This window comes from Canis lupus, chromosome 23, assembly GCF_048164855.1.
Source record: "Canis lupus baileyi chromosome 23, mCanLup2.hap1, whole genome shotgun sequence".
Taxonomy (NCBI): Eukaryota; Metazoa; Chordata; class Mammalia; order Carnivora; family Canidae; genus Canis; species Canis lupus.
Window position 1 is genome coordinate 19113046 of NC_132860.1, and position 24240 is coordinate 19137285.

The 24240-nt window shown below is 42.2% G+C and overlaps 1 protein-coding gene and 1 long non-coding RNA gene across 6 annotated transcripts in view; one reads left to right on the top strand and one right to left on the bottom strand.

The window, feature by feature from the left end:
- Nucleotides 1–17547: 17547 nt before the first annotated feature.
- On the bottom strand, nucleotides 17548–19275 carry LOC140614847 (uncharacterized). Its single transcript, XR_012015605.1, has 2 exons — nucleotides 18074–19275; nucleotides 17548–17861 (listed from the first exon to the last, which is right to left on the bottom strand). It is a non-coding gene; the product is annotated as an uncharacterized lncRNA (long non-coding RNA).
- RIC3 (RIC3 acetylcholine receptor chaperone) overlaps nucleotides 17731–24240 on the top strand; it is a 52013-nt gene continuing 45503 nt past the window's right edge. For 2 of the 5 annotated variants that reach the window (XR_012015604.1, XM_072794192.1), the window contains exons 1-2: nucleotides 17733–17834; nucleotides 18229–18430. Coding sequence is in view for 4 of the 5 variants with exons in the window: in XM_072794192.1 (XP_072650293.1) it covers nucleotides 17817–17834; nucleotides 18229–18430 (220 nt within the window). In the remaining variant the exon portion in view is untranslated. Of the gene's footprint in view, nucleotides 17835–18228; nucleotides 18431–24240 lie in introns of all 5 variants that reach the window. The other 3 variants (XM_072794189.1, XM_072794183.1, XM_072794185.1) reach the window with 3 other exon arrangements.

Here is a 24240-nt window from a genome sequence, read left to right on the forward strand (position 1 = left end):
TGGGCAATCACAGTTTGTATTTACAGACTGCCCTAAGTGAATGGGAGGGCCTGGAGTTGTGGCTAGACTGGGGTTGGAAGCACTGGACTGAGCAGATGTATCCTGCAGCTGCCAGACAGCAATGAGAACTGACACATGTATCTCTGTGCAGGGGGGAAAATCATTATGTTAATTGTGTATCAAAACCTTTGGATAAGTCTAAAGCCATACTCAGAGGAAGAGTCATAGACTCAGATGCATTGTTGGACAAGATAAGTAACCAATAGCTGGTACAACAAGCAAACCCCTAAAATTGTGGTGGCTTAGTACAATAAAGATTACTTCTTGTTCATGCTATATGACTGTTTCAAATAGGCACTTAAGGATGCAGACTGATAGAGAATCTTCTGTCTTGTAGCTGGACCATCTGGAACACATGGGGAACACATAGTCTACAAGACTGTGGTAAAGTGGAAGGAGGAGGAGGAAGAAAACATACCGGCTCATAACTATTTCAATCCAGACAAAATATACACCACTTCTGCTCACAAACCATTGCCTACATCTAGTCACATGGATGATCCCAGATTTCAAGAGATGCTGTGATATGTAGGGGAATAGCACATATATATCCACTGAGCACTGTCTCAGCCACACATTAAACATTAAACAAGAAACGATTAAAATAAATGACTTAAGGATCCAGCTAAAGAAACTAGAAAAAAAGAAAATCATTCTATGAACAGGAGTAAGAAGAAATTAATAATGAAATAGAAAATCACTCATTAAGAACAACTTATTAACTGCCCAACTGATGAAAAGACTAAAAAAAGATGAATTAGGAGTTAATCAGATTTAAAGAGAAGCAAAGAAGCATAAGTAGACAAAATAGGGAAATAACTACAAATATATAGGAAATTAATTATAATTTTAGAGTGTCACAACTCTGTGTTAATGTATTTTAAAAACCGTGTCATTATTTCTAGGAAAATGATATTACCAAAATTGGCTGAAGAGTGTTAATAGTCATGGAAGATACTGAGAAAAAAATCTTTTAATGATTTCGTTGTATGTATATACGCACATACACACACAGTTTCACGAGTGAATTCATTCAAATCTCTGAGGAACAAGTAATTCTGGAGTTGAACTGTTCCAGTGCATAAAAAGGAAAGGAAATCTCCAAGTTATTTGTTACAGAGCTAGTAAAGTAGTGATAGCACAACTGGACAAGGTAAAACAACTACTACAGATTAATCTCACTTTGAATAACAAAACAAAAATCTTAAATAAAATATTAGCAAATAAAACTTAGCAGCATATTTTTATATATTATATAATTATCAAGTAAAATTCATAGCAGAAATGGAAAAGTGATTTAAAATTAGGAAATGTAATTTATCATATTAATACACCTGGATGTATATTCTTAGACTAAAATTTAGCACCATTTTTAATGCTGATGTGTTAAAGTCATTTCTACCAATACCAAAAACAAGGTCAGAACATACTCTTACACTACTATTATGTAATATTGTGTGTAGTTACTGACTACTGTAAATAGCCAAAAACTAAATACAAGGCATAAAATTGGAAAGAAGAAAGTTCCTGATTATTTTTAAAAGATATAAAAGATCCAAATAACTTGATGGGAAAAACAAATATCAATTAGAAAATTGACATAAAATTAGATGATTTCTGTACAAAAAATAGCCAGTTAAAAAATAATATAGGGAAAAAAGTTCACAGTCACAATAGCAGCAAAACAGAATTACATTTAAGAGAAAGTGTTCAGAAGCTATGAACTTTTTAAAAAAGATTTATTTATTTTAGAGAGAGCGAGTAGGGGGAGGGGCAGAGGGAGAGAATCTTCTGGCAGAGTCCCTGCTAAGCTTGGAGCCTGACTCAGGGCTTGATCCCACGATTCATGAAATCCCTGAGTGGAAACTAAGAGTCAGATGCTTAACCAACTGAGCCACCCAGACACCCCTGAACCTATGAATTTCTCAAGAATTAAAAGATTAGAATAAATGATGACACAACTGGTATTTAGCTATGAAGACTCAATTCTTCTTAAATTAAAAAAAAATCAAAGATTTTATCTTTGAGAAAGAGAGAGCACAATAGAGCAGGGGGCAGAACAGAGAGAGGAGCAGAGGGAGAGGGAAAGAGAAAGGGAAAGGATCTCAAGCAGACTCCCCCACTGAGTACGATGCCTGACTCAGGGCCTAATCTCATGACCCTGACATCATAACCCTAACTAAGATCATGATCTGAGCCAAAACCAAGAGTCACATTAACCAGCTAAGCTACCCAGGCACCCCTGGGAAAACTCAATTTTATAAAGATGGCAATCATCAATAAATTGATCTATACGTTCATTGTATTACCAATCCTACTAGTCCACTTAGAAAGTGATTCTTTTTTTTTTTTAAGATTTTATTTATTTATTCATGAGAGACACGGGGGCCGGGCAGAGACACAGGCAGAGGGAGAAGCAGGCTCCATGCAGGGAACCCCACGTGGGACTCGATCCCGAGTCCCCAGGATCACACCCAGGGCCAAAGGTGGTGCTAAACCGCTGAGCCACCTGGGCTGCTGCCCCTTAGAAAGTGATTCTAAAGTTAGTCTGGAAAATATATTTGTGGGAATAGGCAGTAAAATTCTGGATAAGAGAAAGAAATGATAATGAATTAGCTCTCCCAGATAATAAAACATATTACAAGTCTTCAGTAAATGAAACAGTATACTACAGAGACAATAGACTGATCACTGGCACATAATGGAGAGTTCAGAGAAAAATCAAAATACGTGTGTGGATTTACTATAAGAATAGTGTTTTTAATCAATTCAGTAATGGTGCTGGGTCACCAGCCAGTGTTTTTCTGGGGCAGAAGATGGGAAGAAGAAGCAGTATTTCTGCCTCACTAGTTTAGCAAAATGAATTTCAGATGGGGCTGATATAAATGTTGGGCATAGAGGCATTAAAGTACCAAGATAAGATACTGGTGGATGCTCTTCAAATTCTTAAATTGGAGAAAGCTTTCTTATGCATAAAATAGAACCTCAAAGCCTTAAAGGAAAAGGTTAATAAATTAGGCTACAGACAAGGTAAAAATCTCCTCTCTAATGAAATCTGCCATAATTAAAGACAAAAGAGAAGCTGGGGGCAGAAAAAAAATCTACCACACATTAGGCAGGCAAATGGAGAAGCACCAAATGGAGAAGCACCCATCATTCTATGGAGAAGGGAACAGGGGAGTGAACAGAAGAGTGAGAGGAGAAAGAGTAAGAAGAGGGGAGGAAAGTGGAAGGAATCAAAAAAGAAGAGAAAGAACATTGAAAGAGAAAAATCCATTTCTTCTGTTGGAAAGTTGCTTCCCACGGGTGAATTTCCCTCTTTCCACTCCACTTCTGAAAGGCAATGCAGTCAGCTCTTCCCTGTAGATAGGGTGTTCCAACCCCTGGTGACTGTAGAGAGGCTTGGTAATCGCAGGAAGGCTTAGTTGACCGTGCAGAAGAGGCTGCCAACTTCAGATCTGGAGAAATAGCTTAGACCTGGGCTGGTTATATCTCACTGCCAGGAAACCTGCAAGGCCTTCAAATGGCAGAGGTGAATGCCTTTAAGCAAATTCGGTGGCTTCTTATGGGTGCTAAGATTAGATTTAGCATCTTTGAAGTAGGCTAGTATTTTTCACAGTTTTCACAGCAGAACCCTTTTGTTTCTCAAATGAAATCTATGAAGAAATCTAATATATAAGCAGATTGAGAAGTATCTTATTAGTATACATACATTTATCTTTAAAGTTGAAACATTTTATTACTGTAAAGTTACAAGGAATCTAGTTAAAGCTGGTAGTATAAAAAATTCTACTTTTCTTGTTCAAAACACACCACACAACCACAAAAAAAAAAAACATAATGAAAAATAGAGGTGAGAAATGCCATTTTCATTGGAACAGAGAAAAATCCACAATCTCACTGTATCAACTATGAAGTCTACCTGACAAAAGTTATGAATAATCTGGAGCAAAATGAGGAGGTACCCTCAAAAACAAGACATAAGTCAAACATCCAGCAGAATATTGTTCTGTTTTGTCATAGCAGATATAAATATTTTTTAAAAATATCCAATTCAACACACCTTTGATTAGCAATGGACTCAACCTTGCCACACATTCTAATCCCTTAGCAGATATTTTATTTAATACTGTGCCCAAGTCCTATCACAGACATATTAATTCAGAGTTGTAGGAAGTAGGGTCCAGACATTAGCATTTTTAAACGTGCAACCAGGGCATGGGAGCAACAAGAACTCAGGACTCAGGTCACAGGAGCTGAAATGACTGATCTTTGAGATACCCAGTTTGCCATGGAAGAAGGGCAGGGTGGATGAGTTGGCGGGAAAAAAGACACTACTTGCAATTATCACTATCTGCTACCTAAACTCCTAGCCAGAGGTGAAGTAGTATAGAGGCAGAGCTTAAATGGGGGTCATGAGATCATAATAAGGAGAACCTGTGACTTTAAGATCCCTGCTGTAAGCCTTCTGGATCTCTTGAAAGCTGAAAACTGATGGAAAACAGGCACCCAGGGCAGGAGAAATAATGTTGCTGAGAGGCTGTTTGCCACGACTCGCTAGAATTGAAGCTGTTAACTGTCTCAGCTCTCTCTTCTCTCACCTCTCCCTGCACTATTTTTCAACAACCCGTTCAGCTATAGGGTAAGATACAACCAGCTGGAAGTCACACAGGAATTTAGCAAAGGGTAGGGAACATAAAAAAAGAACATAAACAAAAAAGCAGATGAAGGACATATATTGCAAGAGGAATTAAGCAAACAAAAGAAGGATTCAGAAATCCTTCCAAAAGAAGGATTCACAAACAATTTTTTAGAGCCTTCATTAAATTATAGATTACATGATCTCTCTTTCTAAAGAAAAGTACAGAGAAGCAAAGGTGTAGAGAAGAGCTTATAAGATAGCAAATAGTAAAATGGCAAAAGTCAAGAGAATAAATAGAAGCAAAAGAAAATAAGAGATAGTGAGGCAATATTATAGAGAGCAGTCTCACATTAGAAGCAACAAATAACAGGGGGAAAAAATGAGTGAAAATACAGCCACAGTCCTTGTGATCAGAATTTAGGAAATCACGCAAGATAAAGTGGAACAAAAATAAAAGTAAAAACATGATTATGAAGAGGTTGATAGATAAGACTAAAGAAATCTCTATATATAATTGGTGTTCTTAACATGAAAATGTCCCCCGCCCAAAAAAAATTTAAAATACCTACTTACCTATCTTTTGCACATTTTTCTTCTCCCCTGCCCCAGTCTATCTATATATATAAGCTCAAAGATTTCTGAAATAATGTTCATTAAGAGTTATAGATGGTTCTTTTCAGGTAGTAGAGTTTAGGAGTGAATAACTCCTAAATAACTAATAACTAATAACTCTCTTCTTTATGTCCTGTATTGTTCCTTATAGTAAGCAAGTGTTAGTTTCATAACAACAAAATCATTATATTTAAAAAAGGAATTCAAACAATTAAAACAAATGGTTTTGAATGTCAAGAACTAAAAGCAACCATCTACAAAAATCAGCTTAAAATGGATAATGGTCCTAAAGGTAAAACTCACATAGAAGAAAACACAGAAGAAATTTTTCTTGACCTTGAGTTAGGCAAAGAAAGCACAAATCCAGAAAAGAAAACACTAATAAATTGGATTTCATCAAAATTGAAACTTGCGCTCTGTGAAGGATACTGTTAAAAGAATAAAAAGATCAGCCACATGTTGGGAGAAAATATTTGCAAATCATATTATCAGACAAATTACTTGTACCCAGAAATATAAAGAACTCTCAAAACTCAACAATAAGGAAGCAACTCAGTTGTTTAAATGACAAGGGTTTAAATAGATACTGCACCAAAGAAGGCATATTAATGACAAATAAGCACATGAAAAGAAGCTTAACATCACTCATCGTTTGATAAATGTAAATGAAAACTGCAAAAACATATGAGTATATACACATCAGATGGCTAAAGTTAAAAAACAAAATTGACAATACCAAGTGCTGATGAGGAAGAGGAGCAACTGAAACTCTCTTATGCTCCTGGTAGAAATGCAAAATGATACAGCTCTCTGAAAAACATAGTGTAGCAGTTTCTTTAAAAAGTGAAACATGGGGCACCTGGCAAGATCAGTCCGTGGAGCATACAACTCTTGATCTCAGGATTGTGAGTTCAAGCCCCATGTTGGGTGTAGAGATTACTTAAAAATAAAAGAAATCTTTAAAAAAAAGTAAAAATAAATACAGAATGAAACATACATTTACTTATGTCTTGTGAATCCCATTTCTTTGTATTTATCCTAGAGAAATGAAAACCTATGCTTACACAAATACCTGTGCACAAAAGTTTATAGCAATATTTTGTAATCGCCAAAACCTGCAATCCAAATGTCCTTGACTAGGTGAGAAGATAAACTGGCCTATACAGTAACTTCTTGCAAGATTCATCCATGAAGGCAAGAGAAACAAAAGCAAAAACAAACTATTGGGACTTCATCAAGATAAGAAGCTTTTGCAAAGCAAAGGATACAGTCAACAAAACTAAAAGACAACCTACAGAATGGGAGAAGATATTTGCAAATGATGTATTAGATAAAGGGCTACTTTCCAAGATCTATAAAGAACTTATTAAAGTCAACAGCAAAGAAACAAACAATCCAATCATGAAATGGGCAAAAAACAGGAAGAGAAATCTCACAGAGGAAGACATAGACATGGCCAACAAGCACATGAGAAAATGCTCTGCATCACTTGCCATCAGGGAAATACAAATCAAAACCACAATGAGATACCACCTCACACCAGTGAGAATGGGGAAAATAAACAAGGCAGGAAACAACAAATGTTGGAGAGGATGCGGAGAAAGGGCAACCCTCTTGCACTTTTGGTGGGAATGTGAACTGGTGCAGCCACTCTGGAAAACTGTGTGGAGGTTCCTCAAAGAGTTAAAAATAGACCTGCCCTAGGACCCAGCAATTGCACTGCTGGGGATTTACCCCAAAGATTCAGATGCAATGAAACGCCAGGACACCTGCACCCCGATGTTTCTAGCAGCAATGTCCACAATAGCCAAACTGTGGAAGGAGCCTCGGTGTCCATCGAAAGATGAGTGGATAAAGAAGATGTGGTCTATGTAAACAATGGAATATTACTCAGCCATTAGAAACGACAAATACCCACCATTTGCCTCCACGTGGATGGAACTGGAGGGTATTATGCTGAGTGAAGTAAGTCAATCGGAGAAGGACAAACATTATATGGTTTCATTCATTTGGGGAATATAAAAAATAGTGAAAGGGAATAAAGGGGAAAAGAGAAAAAATGAGTGGGAAATATCGGAAAGGGAGACAGAACATGAAAGACTCCTAACTCTGGGAAACAAACTAGTGGTGGTAGAAGGGGAGGTGGGCGGGGGGTGGGGGTGACTGGGTGACGGGCACTGAGGTGGGCACTTGACGGGATGAGCACTGGGTGTTATTCTATATGTTGGCAAATTGAACACCAATAAAAAATAAATTTATAAAAAAATAAAAATAAACTGGCCTATATCTACACAATGGAATACCACTCAGCAATAAAAAGCAATGAACTATTAATACACACATCTTCAATGAATCTCAGATGCATTTTTAAAAAGGATTTTATTTATTCATGAGAGACAGAGAGAGAGAGGCAGAGACATTGGCAGAGGGAGAAGCAGACTTGCTGTGGGGAGCCTGATGCTGGACTGGATCCCAGGACCCCAGGATCACGACCTGAGCCAAAGGCAGACACTCAACCACTGAGCCACCCAGGTGGCTCTCAAATGCATTTTTCTAAGTGAAAGAACTCAGTCTCAAAGATTACATTCTGTGTGATTTCATAATTTTGGAAAGGGCAAAAATACAGAAACAGATAACAGATCTGTGGTTGCCTGGAATGGGTATAGGGAAAGGATCTGAGGACAAAGGTACAGCATATGGGAGTTCTCTGGGTTGTTGGAATTTTCCTGTATCCTGTGTGAGGTGGTAGTTAAAAGGATCCAGGTATGGGGCAGCCCGGGTGGCTCAGTGGTTTAGCACCACCTTCAGCCCAGGGTGTGATCCTGGAGTCCCGGGATCGAGTCCCACATTGGGCTCCCTGCATGGAGCCTGCTTCTCCCTCTGCCTGTGTCTCTGCCTCTCTCTGTCTCTCTCTGTGTCTCTCATGAATAAATAAATAAAATCTTTAAAAAAAAAAAAAAGGATCCAGGTATGTATAAAACCTCATAGAAAGTGAATTTTACATTTGTAAATTTAAAAACTTTAAAAAGAATCCCCAGTGAACCCTCAGCTTTCCACATTCAAAACCTTGATGTGAATGCATCAACCCAGACAGAGGGGGACAAAATATAGAATAATGCTTGGATCTACAGGTTCCCAAGACTTTTTAAAGACTCGAAATTGTACCCTTGTGGTGACACTAGTTTATTTGTTAACATAACTGCATCAGTTTCCTAAGAAAAACAGAATAAAACCAAAAAATAAAAGACCACCCAAAGTACCACAAATGCAAAATAATTACCATTTCAAAGAGAAGGCTATTGAGGAGAGTTTCTGCTACTTATCAGTTTTGGCACTCAGTCAATTTCTACCTTTTGTTTTGGTCACAGTATTGAGAAGATTCTAATACCTAGAAAAATGTAGTGCAAATGGCAACATACTTTAAGTTCACCTTGCAGCCTCAAGGTAATCTTCAATCTACCTCAGAAGCTTGAAAGAGAACAGAAAACTGGTGTGTTTGTTTCCAACAGAGAATCACCAAAGGTATCTGACTGCTTGCTTGCATTCCTTACTAGATAAAGTGTTGCAAATGGAGAACTCCAAACTTATCATGTTTTATGCACATATTTATAAGTAATCCAAATATATTTATAGAAATGAAAGAAGAATCTTTATTCTTAGGCTCTACTTTTTAAAAAATGAGCCAGCATGACAGTACTAGTTAACACATCGGGAGTTGTCAATATATTCAAATTTAATATACACTGCATTTGAGTATGTTATTCTAAATATAGTTAAAATATATTTGAAAAAAAATAAGAACAAACATTGAAGAGAGCCCTGCAGCACCTGAGTTTCTACAGAACACCATTTAAAAACCACTCAGCTCCAGCATGGTAAACACCATCTAAGCCAAACATGAGAAAGTGGATGATCAATCATTCAATGGAAATCTGTTCCCACTTCATTTACCCAATTGTGGTTTTCAGCTGCTATATAATATGCACGTAACTTATTTCCAGCCAGTTTAGAAGCCTTTTCAAAGCACTTTATCTGTAGAATCTATACGTCGTCATCTTCACTCATCCATTCAAAGAATATTTATTGACAGCAGGCACTGTCCTAGGTACTAGGGAAGCAGAAGTAAGCAAAACGGACCAAATTCCCTTCCCTCATGCAGCTTATACTCCAAAGGAGAGAAACAGGAGAGAAACCAAAGTAATAAGCTATAGAAGATGATAAGTGTTGCTATAGAATGTATGTTTGTGCCCCTCCAAAATTCATATGTTGAAGCCTAATCCCCAATGTAATGGTATTTGGAGGTAGAGCCTTTGTGAAGTGATTAAGTCATGAAGGTGATGAGCCTCATGATTAAGTCATGAACTCTTATGAAAGAGACCCTAGAGAGTTCCCTTGCCTCTTCCACTGTGGACACTGGAAGAAGATGGCCTTCCATAAACCAGGAAGCAGGCTCTCACCAGACACCAAATCTACTGGTGTACTGTTCTTAGATTACAGCCTCCAGAATTATGAGAAATAAAGTTCTGTTGTTGATAAGCCACCCATCTATGGTACTTTGTTATAGCAGCCTGAACTGGTTAAGACAAGTGCCATGGAGAAAAATAAAGTAGAGCATGCAGATAAAGGAGTGCTTCACCTTGCATAGGTTGGCCAGGGAAGGTCTCACTGAGTATGGTGATATTTGAGGAAAGACTTGAAGGAGGTGAGGGGTTGGGCCATACCAATGTTTGGGGCAAGAGCATCCCAGGCAGAGGACACAATTGCAAGGACACAAGGTGGCGCTGCCCAGGCCTGTGTGAGTGTGAGAAGGAGGCCAACGTGGCTGCAGCTGGAAGCAGAGACATCCCAGGAGATGTGTCCAGAAAGGCGAAGACACCGTATATACAAACTCTGGCTGCTTTGGGACCCTAAACCACATAATAGTAGGATTCAATCCTTCCTTCTGCCCCTTTCCCTTCCAGGATTGCTGTCTTCCAGTGCATTTGGGAGAAGCAGCCTTTGTCCCAAGTACATTCTTACCAAACATGCTGCAGCCAGCCTCTCTGCTTTCACCCAGCCACCCCACAGCCTTCCATGCACATTGTTTTTTGTAACCTTGGTCTTTGGGATTAGCATTCTCTACTGATTCAATGCTGCTCCCTCAGGCCTGGTGTTAGGAGGTGAGAAAAGCTGGAACCAATCCCCTCCCATATTCCCTAGCACCAATGGCACCACCCATTGCATGTCACAGGCTTTTCTAGAGGCTGGAGGAAACCATCAGAGGAATGCAGTGCAGGAGGAAAGCCTGACTATCACCTTACTGAACCCATAGCCCATTAAGCATCTCTTATCACAGGGAGCTCCTTCCTGGTTGACTCTCTAAGAGGCATGTTCCTCCACAAACCACGAGCCTTCAAACCCTTGCTGTCTTTCCTAGTCCCTCACTGTCAAACTCCTGTCTCTGAGCCTCCAGAAATTTCAAACTTTACAACATAACAGCCTCTCATTGAAGGAAAACATCACTTTAATTTACTCCGAAAAGCCCCTTGTCTCATTGTCTTAACCTCAACCCAGTCCAGATGACCCTTCTCGGCCTTGCTGGGCCAGAAGATTCCTAGAAGCATTTTCCTGTGCCAAGATAAGTCTTCCACCATCCCTAGGATACAGAAACATCTCTTGGAATAGAAAAGCTTCCACTAGTCTTTCCTCCACCCTCTTCAGTAACTAAAACCCATATTCATTATATAAGTACTTAGTCCTAAGGCAAAGACTGGCGTGGCTTTCCCAGCAACCAGGGCACTGACAGACACAAAACTGCCTGGTTCTCCAGTTTTCACCATCTTGATCCCCCTGCAGGAAGAAAATAGTCGTTATCAAAAAGGCAATTGTCATTCTCCCTCTTTAGAAAAATTCCCATTAAAGATAAAGCAAATTTTAATTAGATTAAGTATCCAATTACTGTAATTACATTTTTTAAAAATTCACATCATGAAGATGACCCTTTTTAAAAGGGTTACAGGAATAATTAGTGTATTCATATTAACCAAAATGTATTGGATAATATTTATACCCAGAAGACAAAGTACATTACACACATTTCACCTTTGGGGAAAGCTTGCAAATGTTTTGGCAGTGGTATGAATATTTATAGGCAAGAGTGTGCTTTAGCAAGATTATGTGAGGAAGCATTTAAATGCTCACCAATTTTTACCCAGGGGTAAAGTATACAGAAAATGTAGCTCAGAGATTATGGATATGCAAAGTGTGACTTAGGCAGGGAATTTCTATCAGTTTGCTTAATTAATTGGAGCCAAAGACTATTTCTTCTCATTTGAGGCAGAAAGGCCCAAGGTATCCAACTGTGACTTCTCTCTGCTTGGCATCCGCTGGGGGCAGGGGCCAGTGAGGAGAGGTGGTATGAGAGTGGTAAGGACACTCTTACCTTGACCATACTCCACCCAGAAACCTGGGTCCTCATGCCCCCAGCCTCTGCCCACCCATTCCCAGTGTGGGAAAGCTTTAGCATGACAAATAGGGGCCTTAGAGAAGCTTCCTCCCAATAGGTTTGCTCCTGAAACTGTCTCCCCTTTTCTGATTCTGGTTTTCTTCCTGTTACCTGCTTTGAGCTGTAGCTACGGCTGTTGTTTTGTGTTACACCCAATTGCCTTCCAGGCTCCATCACATCTGGTAACTCAGGGAGGGGAGGCAGCACAAAATCCATTTCACAGGTGAGAAAACTGGGGCCCCAGACCTTGGAGCAACCCCCAGAACCATGCCACAGAGCTGGCCTCCTGAGGGATCTCTGCAGGCACTGCCCCAAGGCCTGTATGGTCTCAGCTCTGCCTCTCCGGAGGCTGCTGTGGCAGCCACCAACTGCAGGAACATCCCACCTCTGCTGCTACCTAGGACCATTAAAAGGCACCCCAGGCATTGCTGTTTACTCTCACAGATAACTTCCTAACCAAAGTCAGGCATGGGTAGGTCTGACTGAGGAAGTGGTCATAGACCTCTACCTAGTGGCAAGGGGGAGTATAGTTTGTTGGATTCTACACTGAGAATGTGAGGTTCTTGATGTGGACAGCATCAAAGAAGGAATATTCAGGGCACCTGGGTGGCTCAATGGTTGAGCGTCTGCCTTCAGCTTAGGTTGTGATCCCGGGGTCCTAAGATTGAGTCCTGCATCAAGCTCCCTGCAGGGAGCCTGCTTCTACCTCTGCCTATGTCTCTGCATCTCTCTGTCTCTCATGAATAGATGAATGAAATCTTAAAAAAAATAAAAAAATAAAAAGGTATTCAAAATATTTTGGACATCCACAATTAATAGGTGTTTATCACATTTCCTTCATCCTCGATGGAAATTCACCCTTCTTTCAAGGCCTAGGTCCAGTATTTGCTCTGGGTCTATCCTGCGCCATCTCCTTCCTTCCTTCTTTAGCTTCTTCAATCTGGTCTAGGAGTTACAGGCCATGCTCCCTTATGCTCAGTGTTCTGGATATTTGGGTCTTAATTTCCTGTGAACCAGCCCAATTTCCTGCCTATATTAAGGGTCCATGACTCTTTTTTTCTTTTTAAAGATTTTATTTATTTATTCATGAGAGAGAGAGAGGCAGACACAGGCAGAGGGAGAAGCAGCCTCCATGCAGGGAGCCCGAAGTGGGACTTGATCCCGGATCTCCAGGATCACTCCCTGGGCTGAAGGCAGCGCTAAACTGCTGAGCCACTGGGGATGCTCAGTGTCCATGACTCTTGACTATAGTTCCTTTGGGCTCGTCTTTAAATCTGTTCTCAGAGACCAAGGTGCATCCTTGGAATCTCCTCTGGGATGGAGAAGCTTCAGTCACAGGGGGAATCTAATTGGAAATGTGAACCAATTGGATGTTGAGTATGGTCAGGATGGGGAGTGGGGATGGGGGAAGAAGGAGAGAGAAAAAGAGGGAGCAAGGGAGAGATTTATTTTAAGGAATTGGCTGATGTGATTATAGAAGTTGGGCAAGTCCAAAATCTTCAGGGTGGGCTGACAGACTTGAGAGATCCGGGAAGAGCCAATTCTGCAGCTCAAGTCAGAAGACCTCCTGCTACAGAATTCTTTCTAACCTAGAAGAGATGAGTCTTTTGTTCTGTGCGGGAACTTCAGCTGATTGGGTGAGGCCCATCCACATTATGGAGGGCAATCTGCTTTACTCAAATTCCACAGATTTAATCTCATCAGAAAATGGCACCCTCATAGAAACATCCAGAATAATGTATGACCACATATCTGGGTGCTGTGGCCTAGTCAAGTTGAAAACATAAAATTAACTATCATGGTCACTAGGAGATTTGGTGGATGAGGTAGAGTGACCTATGGTAGGCAAAATCAGTGACTTGTTGAAATGAGACTCTCTGGGGTAACTTTTTTTTTAAGCCATGTCTTTTTAAATTGAAATATAAATATAGAATATTGAAATTGACATAGAGCATATTAGTTTTTATTTTGTATTTTTAAAAAGATTTCATTTATTTATTCATGAGAGACACAGAGAGAGAGACACAGAGAGAGAGAGACACAGAGAGAGAGACAGAGAGACATAGGCAGAGGGAGAAGCAGGCTCCTGTGGGGAACCTGATGCAGGACTCAATATCAGGACCCCGGGATCATGACCTCAGCCAAAGGCATATACTGAGCCAGGCAGGTGCCCCAGCATATTAGTTTTTAAAAAGAACACATTAGTTTCAGGTGTGCAACATGATTCAATATTTGCATGTATTATAAAATGCTGACCAAAATAAGTCTAGTTAACATCTAACACTACATTTTTTTTCTTTTTTTTTTTTTTTAAAGATTTTATTTATTTATTTGAGAGAGAGATCATGAGCAGGGGGGAAGGGCAGAAGGAGAAGCAGACTCCCCACTGAGCAGGAAGCCCAACATGGAGATCCATCCCAGGACCATGGGATCATGACTTGACCTGAAGGCAGATGCCTAACTGACTGAGCCACCCACGTGCCCTACAAGCTTTTTCTTACAATGAGAACTTTTAGGATCTCATAACAACTTTCAAATATACAACACATTATTATTAACTATAGTCACTATGCTGTACATTATATCCCCAGGACTTATTTATTTTTATAACTGGTATTTTATATATCTTCTGGGGTGACTGTCAAGGAAACTCTATTGATTCCTAGGAAAATGTATAGTTCTTGGAGCAGTGGCAAAATCGATGTGTGTGTGTGTGAAACCAGCAGCCTCATACTTCAGTAAGAACCTACCGTGAATCAGTTCTGTGCTCAGTCTTGTTATGGAAAGAAGCTATAACCCTATCCTCTTGGGGTTCCCACCCAGATTAAAAGACCCAACAAACCTATAAACCCATAATAAACAATGTCCACAGCAATTCAATGAAAGGAGAATTGGCATGAGCTGGACCTGCAGAGCTTCCTGGAAGGGGTTCAGGTTTATTTGGGCCTTCTGTCTTAGGCAACGTCAGCTGTGAAAGGAGTGGAGGGAAGGACTTTATTGGCAGCAGCTGCAGGTCAGTGGCTCCAGCTGTAGGCCCTCATGGGCCTCATATCAGGGTGCCCTGCTGGTCATTAAAAGGCAGAGTAGAAATAGATTCCAAGGAGAAGGAGACAAATAGAGGTCTTTCTCTTCTTTGGTGTTTAAGGCTGGAAGAGCCTTTCTCTGCTTCCTACTGCACACTAGAGAAAGGCAGGTTCTCTGTTTTGGGTCTTGTGATCCATGAGCAGTTTGTTTCTGGGCTGAAATTGAATGACAAGATAAGTGGAACAAAGGTAAATTAGGAATGTTGGGAAGGCGACTAGCATAGGGAGAATGCCAGCAACATGGGGGAAAGCTTCGAGGGGGCAATTTACAGGTTTCACTGCAATGGGATGGCAGACAAGAGGAATAAAGGTCTATTTGAGTATAGAACAATAAAAAAATATAATGAGATTAAGCATTTAATGATTAAGGGCAGGCGTTTATTCAGAGTCTTGTATTATCATCAATGCATTTCCGTATGTAAAGGACTTAGGAGTATGCTAAGGAGAACCTGCCACCACCGCTACAACTGGTCTCAAAACAAGCAAACACAAGACCTACCTCTCCTTACAAGAGCATGCCTTCTGATTGTTCATTACACCTTCTGTTTCTGTCACCTTCTAACTTCTCAGTAAGTCTTTATTCAAGATTTTAACACTCAGATCCCATCTTCTTTCATACCCCATTTCTGTCCTCATAGTTGGAACTTCAACATAATGGTGTAATCTAGATTTCCTCGTGTGGCATCTCCTCACTCTATGTGAGCACTCTTGCTAATCTTATCTTCTCCCAGACTTCACTTACTATTGAAGGGCCGATTGCTTCCATATTTGCAGCCCACACATCTCTTGTGAGTTTCAGACCCCTATATCCAACTGGATAGCCGTACCTGGATATTTCATGGGACACAAATCTAACTACTCAAAATCTGAACTCCTTGTCATTCTCACAAACCTGATTCTTCTGTTCTCAAAATGCTGCTATATGGAATCAGTGCCTATCCAGTCACCCAAGCCAGAATTTCAGGGGTCATCACAGTTTTTTCTGCACCTCTTAGAAGCCATATCCCATCAGTCACCACCTCCATGAGCTGCACCTGTTGTCCATGAGTCCAGAGCTTTACTCTCTGATTCCAGAGAGTAAAACTGCTGGTTAAGAGGGCTCTAGAGTAAGCATGCCTGGGTTCAAATAATAGCTTTCAATTGATACTACGTGATTGTTGGGGGGTTACTTAAGCTGTTTCTTGGTTTTCTCATCTGTAAAATGAGTATAATGCTTCATAAAATTGTTAGAATTAACTGTTATGTAAAATACCTGGAATACATAGTAAGTACTCAATAACCTTTGGTGATGCTGATGATATCAACAATGATGATGCCCGAGCAATGCTGGTAGGGGCAACCACCCAGCTGCAATAATTGAGGAACAAGAGTTGGAGGATAGCATCTGCTTCTTTTATTATTATTATTATTTATGACAGTCACACATACACAGAGAGAGAGAGAGAGGCAGAGAGAGAAGCAGTCTCCATGCACCGAGAGCCCGATGTGGGACTCGATCCCGGGTCTCCAGGATCGCGCCCTGGGCCAAAGGCAGGCGCCAAACCACTGCGCCACCCAGGGATCCCAGCATCTGCTTCTTAACTAGATTTTCAGCCCATCCTTTATTCAGTCTCACATCTCTGCCTTTAAAGGAACTCTATGCCTCCAATTCTTAAGACCTCCTAGGTTCTGAGGGGCAAATTAGTTTGCCTTTTCTGGGCTTTCCCTCAGTAGGTAACTTCACTTTTTATGCTCTACACCTGCACTGCCCAGTATGGTACCCACTAGTCACATGTGGCTATTGAGCCATTGAAATGTGACTGATGAGTGCTATACATGTTGAAATAATATTTCGGATATATTAGGTTAAATAAGATGTATTAAATGAATGTCTCTCCTTTTTCACTTTTCATGTGGCTAGTGGGAAATTTTAAATTACATATGTGACTGTCATTGTTGGATAATGTTGCATCTTACTGTTGACCTTTCTTGTCTGCTGTTATTTTCACTCCTTCTCCTTAGTCTGCTAGTGGATACCCTTTCATTTTCATTTTTTTGTGAGGTGTCTGGAAAAGGAAAGATAAATGGGTGTGTTTCATCTGCCATGTTGAACTGTAAGTTATACCCAGGCTTCTCACACTCTCGCTCCTGCTTGTATTTGTAGTCTTACCACTTTCTACCCTGTCACCAACCCTACGGCCCAGCCAAAATGAATCACTTGTAATCTTTGGAGGACACAGGGGCTTTCATGCCTTTGCTTTCTTTGCATCCTTTGAGTAACTCCTCCCACCTGTCTAGTGACTTATTCTTCAAAATCCCAAATTTCACCTACTTTCAGGAGCTTTTTCTTGACCTACCTCTCCTTCCAGTTGAGCTGACTGCTCCAGAGTTCAGAATATTTCCTGCATTTTCTTTATTATTTTTATTTTTAAAAAGATTTTATTTATTTATTCATGAGAGAGAGAGAGAGAGAGAGGCCGAGACACAGGCAGAGGGAGAAGCAGGCTCCATGCACCGGGAGCCCGACGTGGGACTCGATCCAGGAACCCCAGGATCAGGCCCTGGGCCAAAGGCAGGCGCTAAACGTCTGGGCCACCCAGGCTGCCCCGCCTTCTCCTGTTCAGATACCTCCCTGCCCCGTAGGAAACTCCCTCTTCTTCATCAGACCCTGTAGGGCCATTTCTGGATTTGATGCATCGAAGGAACTAAACGTTTATTATTTAATGTCCATAAAATAAAGACCGGAAGGACGGGCTGTGGGAATACGGAGGGAGGCGAGGGCTGTCTGGAGAGGTTTCGTGAAGTTAGTATTTTTCATTTCTTCCGAGTTTCCCGCCGGGGGAGGCGGCCTTGGGAGTTCCCGGGGGAGGGAACAGGACGAGCCCAGCTTCCCTGGAGGCGAGGACTACGCCAGGGCAAGGGCAGATGCTCCGCCTGCACGCGGCTCTGTGAAGACATGGCTCAGGGCCCCGAGGTCCTGGAAAGAAGTTTGAGGGCTGGGCTGGGGAGGAGAGGAGGTGTTCGCGAAAGGCTTCGGGCCCAGGCGCGAGGTCACGGCGCGCGCGGTTTGGCGGGGGAGGGGGGGCGGGGGGGGGGCTGGCTGCGGGGGCGGGGGGCGGGCGGCGGGCGGGCAGGGGAGCGCACGCGTGGTCTGGGGGCGCGGCGGGCAGCGCCGCCAGCGGGTGGGGGAAGCGGCGGCACCGGGGGCACCACCTTCAGCAGCTCGGCGCGGGGAGCGAGGAGCTTCCAGGCGGCCCAGACCCCAGGGCGCGCGCAGCGGGTGGGGGCGGGGCGAACGGAGGCCGCGGCCGCGGTCGCGGTGCGGGGGGCCTCACGCGCTTGTCCCTCGCGCGTCGCCGTCCGCGCAGCTCGCAGTTCGGCCGCCGGCGCAGTGGTTCCGGTTCCGGTTGCGGCGGGCGTCGGCACCTGCGGCGAGGGCGGCGGCCATGGCGTACTCCACCGTGCGGAGGGTGGCCCTGGCCTCGGGGCTCGTGCTGGCCGTGTCGCTGCTGCTGCCCAAGGCCTTCCTGTCTCGCGGAAAGCGGCAGGAGCCGCCACCTGCGCCGGAAGGTAGGCGGCGGCTAGCTAGGTCCCCGTCAGCGTACGGAGAGCGCTGCTGCTCCAGGGCGGGGGCCCTCGAGGTCTCCTCCACCGGGGGGGGGGGGGGGGCTGGGAGCGCCGCGACGACTCAGACCCCCCTCGGCAGGGAGGGCGGCGATGCTGGCGCGCGCGTGCGTGGTGCCCGGGCGCCCTCCGGGTGGCCCCCACGCCTGCCTCGTGCGCAGCCCGTCCCCTCCCTGGCTTCACTCCGCTGCCCGCTCTGTTCAGGCGCTTTGGGCCGGGTCCGGAGGGCTCCCACTTGGATTCCCCTCTCCGGGGTTCCCCGATGCCTCGTGCCGGGCTTTTTTTTTTTTTTTTTTTTTTTTTTGTATGAAGCGAAGTCCATTGGCCTTGGTATTGGTTAACCTCGAGTCATTGTGTACTTCCAGCGCCCCCACTTAAGGCTTTATTTTTTTAATGCCTTTTAAAATAGAAGATTTTTAACTCCAGTTTCAATTACTGAGATGAACAGATGCTACGTTTCCTTCCCCCCCGTACTTAAGTGTTTGCCAGTCCTTTGTTACCGTGTGGTTGTGTTCGCGGTGTTCACGAATCCACCCTGTTGGCGCGCTCAGGGGCTTTTACATAAGGAGTCCAAAGGGATGGATGTCCAGGCCGAAAGAAGGAACTAGAGCAATTCCGTGTAGCTCCTGAAGTTCCACGGGTAACTTTCGCCTGTAAATTGTCTCTGATAATGACCCTTGCGGATGGTTTTACGGCCTCCAAGCGCTTCCACTAATGTTCAGCACGTTGATGATTGGACAGCTCCTGTCGCGCTGAATCCGCCTCCCTGTGATTCGTGCGCACCGACTCTAGTCCCCTCTCTTGCGCGTCATAGATAGGAGTCCTGTAGATGCAAGGCACCAAGCTCTAGGGATAGAGGGCAGATTGAACCCAGAATTCTCTTGATCAAAACTTTATGCTTGGAAAACTACCTGGAAGAGACTTCTAAAAAATGTGGGGTTTTTATTTTCTTTCTTATTACAAAACGCCAAAGGTTTTACTCGTTTTGTCTAATTGATATCGTCTTGTCTGCCTTGAAGATTAATTCATGATGACCTTAACAGTGAAGATTTTTTTTTAAAACAGTATTTTACTGAATTGAATTCCATTATGCTGACTTATCTTTTTTTTTTTTTTTTTAAAGATTTTATTCACGAGAGACAGAGAAAGAGAAAGGCAGAGACACAGGCAGAGGGAGAAGCAGGCTCCATGCAGGGAGCCCGATGTGGGACTCGATCCTGGGACTCGATCCTGGGACTCCAGGATGATGTCCTGGGCTGAAGGCAGGCGCTAAACCGCTGAGCCACCCAGGGATCCCCTATGCTGAATTATCTAAGCTTTATTGAATGTGCATGGGAGATACTCTTCTGAATGTTGTATGGAGATTAAATGTGGCACTTTCCCTTGAGAACTCAAGAGTTGATATTCAATGTTCTCGTCTTACAATCTTTGCACTTTCTGTCCTTGTTCTTGTTCTTCCCTCAGCTTCCTTCTGGTTACTCAAGTTTCTGATCAGCTGTAACCTCAGAGAGATTGTCCCTACAGACCCTAGCTAACTTCACCCTCCTCCTTCCCTATTCCTTCATGTTGCGTTTCCCTTCTTGAAGGAATTACTATATGATATGAAATGTTCTTATTTTTTTCTCTTTCTACCTTTGAGAATAGAAGTTTCATGAGGGCAGGGACTTGGTCTAGTTTTCCACTGTTTCTTGAGCACCTGTCTAAAATGGCAGTCGACAGATATTTTTAAATGAATAATTTAAGCTTATGAAGCTATTAGTATTGGGAATTCTCTTTTTGCATTAGTTACCAAAGGAATATAATCTAGGCAAAAACTTCTCTTGTATGGTATATTTCAGTAACTGAAATTTTGCTAACTAAACTCTTCATCCTTGGATGAACCTAGAAGGTGTTATGCTAAGTGAAATAAGTCCGACAGAGAAAGACAAATACTATGTGATCTCATTTATGTGTGGCATCTAAAAAATAAATGAGCAAACAAAAACAGACTCATAAATATGGAGAACTGATGGTTACCAAATGGGAGGTGTGGTGGGGGAATGGGCAAAATGGGTGAAGAGGAGTGGGAGATACAGGCTTCCAGTTATGAAATTAATAAGTCACAGGGATGAAAGCACAACATAGGGAGTATATGGTGTTGTCATAACGTTATATGGTGATAGATGGTAGCTGTACTTATTGTGAGCATAATAATGTATAGAGCTGTAGAATTACTATGTTATACATTTAAATCTAAGGTAACATTGTATGCCAAGTATCTTCAATAAAAACAAATTACTTGGGGATCCCTGGGTGGCTCAGCGGTTTAGCGCCTGCCTTTGGCCAGGGGCGCGATCCTGGAGTCCGGGGATCGGGTCCCACATCGGGCTCCCCGTATAGAGCCTGCTTCTCCCTCCTCCTGTGTCTCTGCCTGCCTCTCTCTCTCTCTCTCTCTATCATAAATAGATAAATAAATAAATCTTTAAAAAAAAAACAAATTGCTTAAAATCCCTGGGCTGGTATGCTGACATTTTAAAAGTAGTGATTCCTAGCCTTTTTGGGGTTATTTACCCGTTTGAGAATCTGATGAAAGTTATGGAGTTTCTCCCTAGAAAAATTCACATACCATTTATGCTGACATTCAGAGTTTGAGTATCAATTCAGAGAATTCACATAACCCGAAACCCTTGTTTTGGAGAAAGAGACAGCCTCAGTTACTTGAAAATTCTTGAAATCTGTCATTGTAACTTTCATTTCTGCCCATTGGAATATGTGAAACAACTACAGTCCCTTTTCCACATGACAGTTGTTAAGACGTTCTTTTACTAAATACTTATGATGTATTCACATAGTATATACACAGTATACAGATAACCAAGGATTCTAAGAAAAATGAACCAAATCTTGCCTGAGATTCATAGTTTAGTAGAGGAAAACTGACAGTAAGTGTGTGTCAGTTGCATGTACTCAAAGTCCTTGCAGGGAACAATGGGGACTCATGGTTAGAACAGTCAGTTTTAAAGGGGACAAGAAAAGTGTCCTAGAGCAGGAGAGTCTTTTTTTCCTCCCTAACAACTTTCTTGAGATATAATTCACATACAGGTCACCTGCTTAAAGTGTACAGTTCAGTGGAATCTGTTATATTCAGATTTGTGCAACCATCACCACAGTCAATGTTAGAACATTTCCCTCATGAAATCCCGATATTCTTTAGCCATCACCCTCCAAACTGCCCCACCCCCTTCAGCCCTAGGTAACCACTAGTCTACTTTCTGTCAATATAAGTTTTTCTGTCCCAGAAATTTCATATAAATGGAATCATAGGACATATGATCTTTTGTGACTAGCTTCTCTTGCTCTGTATGTTTTCAAGACTCATCCATGTTGTAGCATGTATTAGTGCTTCATTACTTTTTTTTAAAGATTTATTTTAGAGTGAGAGAGAGTGAGAGGGAGGAGCAGAGAAGAAGAAAGAAACCCAGGCCAACTCCATGCTGAGTGCAGAGCCTGGGTACGGTGCTCGACCCAGGGCTCAGTCTCATGACACTGAGATAATGACCTAAGCCAAGACCAAGAATTGGATACCTAACCAGCCACGCCACCCAGGCATCCCAGTACTTCATTACTTTTTTATAGCTGAATAATATTCCATTGTGTGGATATACCATACTTTATTCATTCATCTGTTGATGGACATTTGGATTGTTTATATTTTTTATTATGCATAATGCTATTACAATTTGAATACAAACTTATGTAGACATGTTTTCATTTTTCTCGGGTGTATACATTTCGGAAATATGAGCATTTTAGTGGCTGGAATGAAGAGTGAAATTTCTAGGTCATGTGATTACTCTATATTTAACCTTTTGAGGAACTGCTAGACTGTTTTTCTTTTTTTTCTTTTTTTTTTTTAATTTTTATTTACTTATGAGAGTCACACACAGAGAGAGAGAGAGAGAGAGAGAGAGAGGCAGAGACATAGGCAGAGGGAGAAGCAGGCACCATGCACCGGGAGCCCGACGTGGGATTCGATCCCGGGTCTCCAGGATCGCGCCCTGGGCCAAAGGCAGGCGCTAAACCGCTGCGCCACCCAGGGATCCCTAGACTGTTTTTCAAAGTGGCTGCACCATTTAACATTCCTACCAGCAGTGTATAAGCGTTCCAGTTGCTCTACATCTTGCCAACACCTATTGTCTGCCTTTTTGATCATAGCTATCTGAGTGGGTATGAAGTGACACCTCATTGTGGTTTTATTTGCATTTCCCTATGACTACTGTCCTTGGCTGCTTCTTGTGTGTGTATTGGCTAATTGTATATCACTTTTGGAGAAGTATCTTCAGATCTTGTGCCCATTTTTAAATTGGGTTACTTTTTATTGTTGAGTTTATTGTTTATTAAGAGTTCTCCAGATAAGTCTCTATTCAGGTACATAATTTACAAATATTTTCTTGCATTTAGTGGGTTGTCTTCGTTTTCATGCTGGTGTCCTTTAAAAATTTTTTTTCATTGTGGTGAGAGAGGAGACCAGAGATGTTGGCAGGGGCCAAACTGTGAGGAACTGTTTTTCCCTCTCATACTTAAGGAGGTTGTAACTCTGGGAAATGAACAAGGGGTAGTGGAAGGGGGAGGTGGACCCAGTCCAGGGATGACTGGGTAATGGACACTGAGGGGGGCACTTGGCGGGATGAGCATTGGATGTTAGGCTATATATTGGAAAATTCCACTCCAGTAAAAAAAACATTAAAAAAATACTTAAGAAAAAAAAATACTTAAGGAGGTTGGATTTTATTCTAAAGGTAGAAGAGGCCATTGTAAGTTGGTAAGTAGAAGAGGACCATCCAGTGTGGTTTTAGAAAAGACATCCTGGCAGCAGTATAGGAGATGCATTGTGAGGATTTCTTTACAGTGAAGATACTTACAGTACTCCAGTTGGGAACACAGGAGCATCATTAAGTCAGTGTTGTTGAGCTCATCAGTTAGGATCTTCATGACAAATGGCAGAAGATTTAACCTCAATAGCCTTATGACAAAAAAGGGATGCATTGCTTTGTATAAATGAAAAGACCCTGTGTTAGAATTGGCCTTCAGTGTTGTTTAATCCAGAGCTTCCCAATCTCATCTGGGCTCCAGCTCTGATTTTCTGTGTTCATTTAACTTCCTAGTTCCAGGCAGCCCTGGTGGCTCCAGAGGTTTAGCACCGTCTTCAGCCTGGGGCGTGATCCCGCATCAGTCTTCCTGCCTGGAGCCTGCTTCTCCCTCTGCCTATGACTGCCTATGTCTCTGCCCCCCACGCCCCTCTGTGTGTGTGTCTCATGAATAAATAAAATCTTTTAAAAAACAAACTTCCCAGTTCCTTCTCAAGTTGGCTCTGTCCTCTGACTGCTCTCTCAGGATAGCAACAATGGTTGCAACAGTACAAGACATCACTTCTCACATTCCATGGTTCAGAGAAGGAGCATATCTTTTCTTTTAAACTCTTCCTTCACTCCCACCTCATTCTTATCCACCCTGCACCCCTACCCCCTTATTCTTCCCTAGTAGTTCCAGCTAACTTATCCATGCATCTTAATAGCTTGAACTAAGTTACTTGCAGTGTTTTGGGTGGAAAGAATATGCTGATTAATCACTCTGAAGTTGATAATGATTCCCAAAGGGATATGGGGGTACTGGAGGAAGGAGAGCAGGGGGGCTGTCTTCATTGGGCAAGAACAATTTTTTTTTAAAGATTTTATTTATTCATTGATGAGAGACAGAGAGAGAGAGAGAGAGAGAGG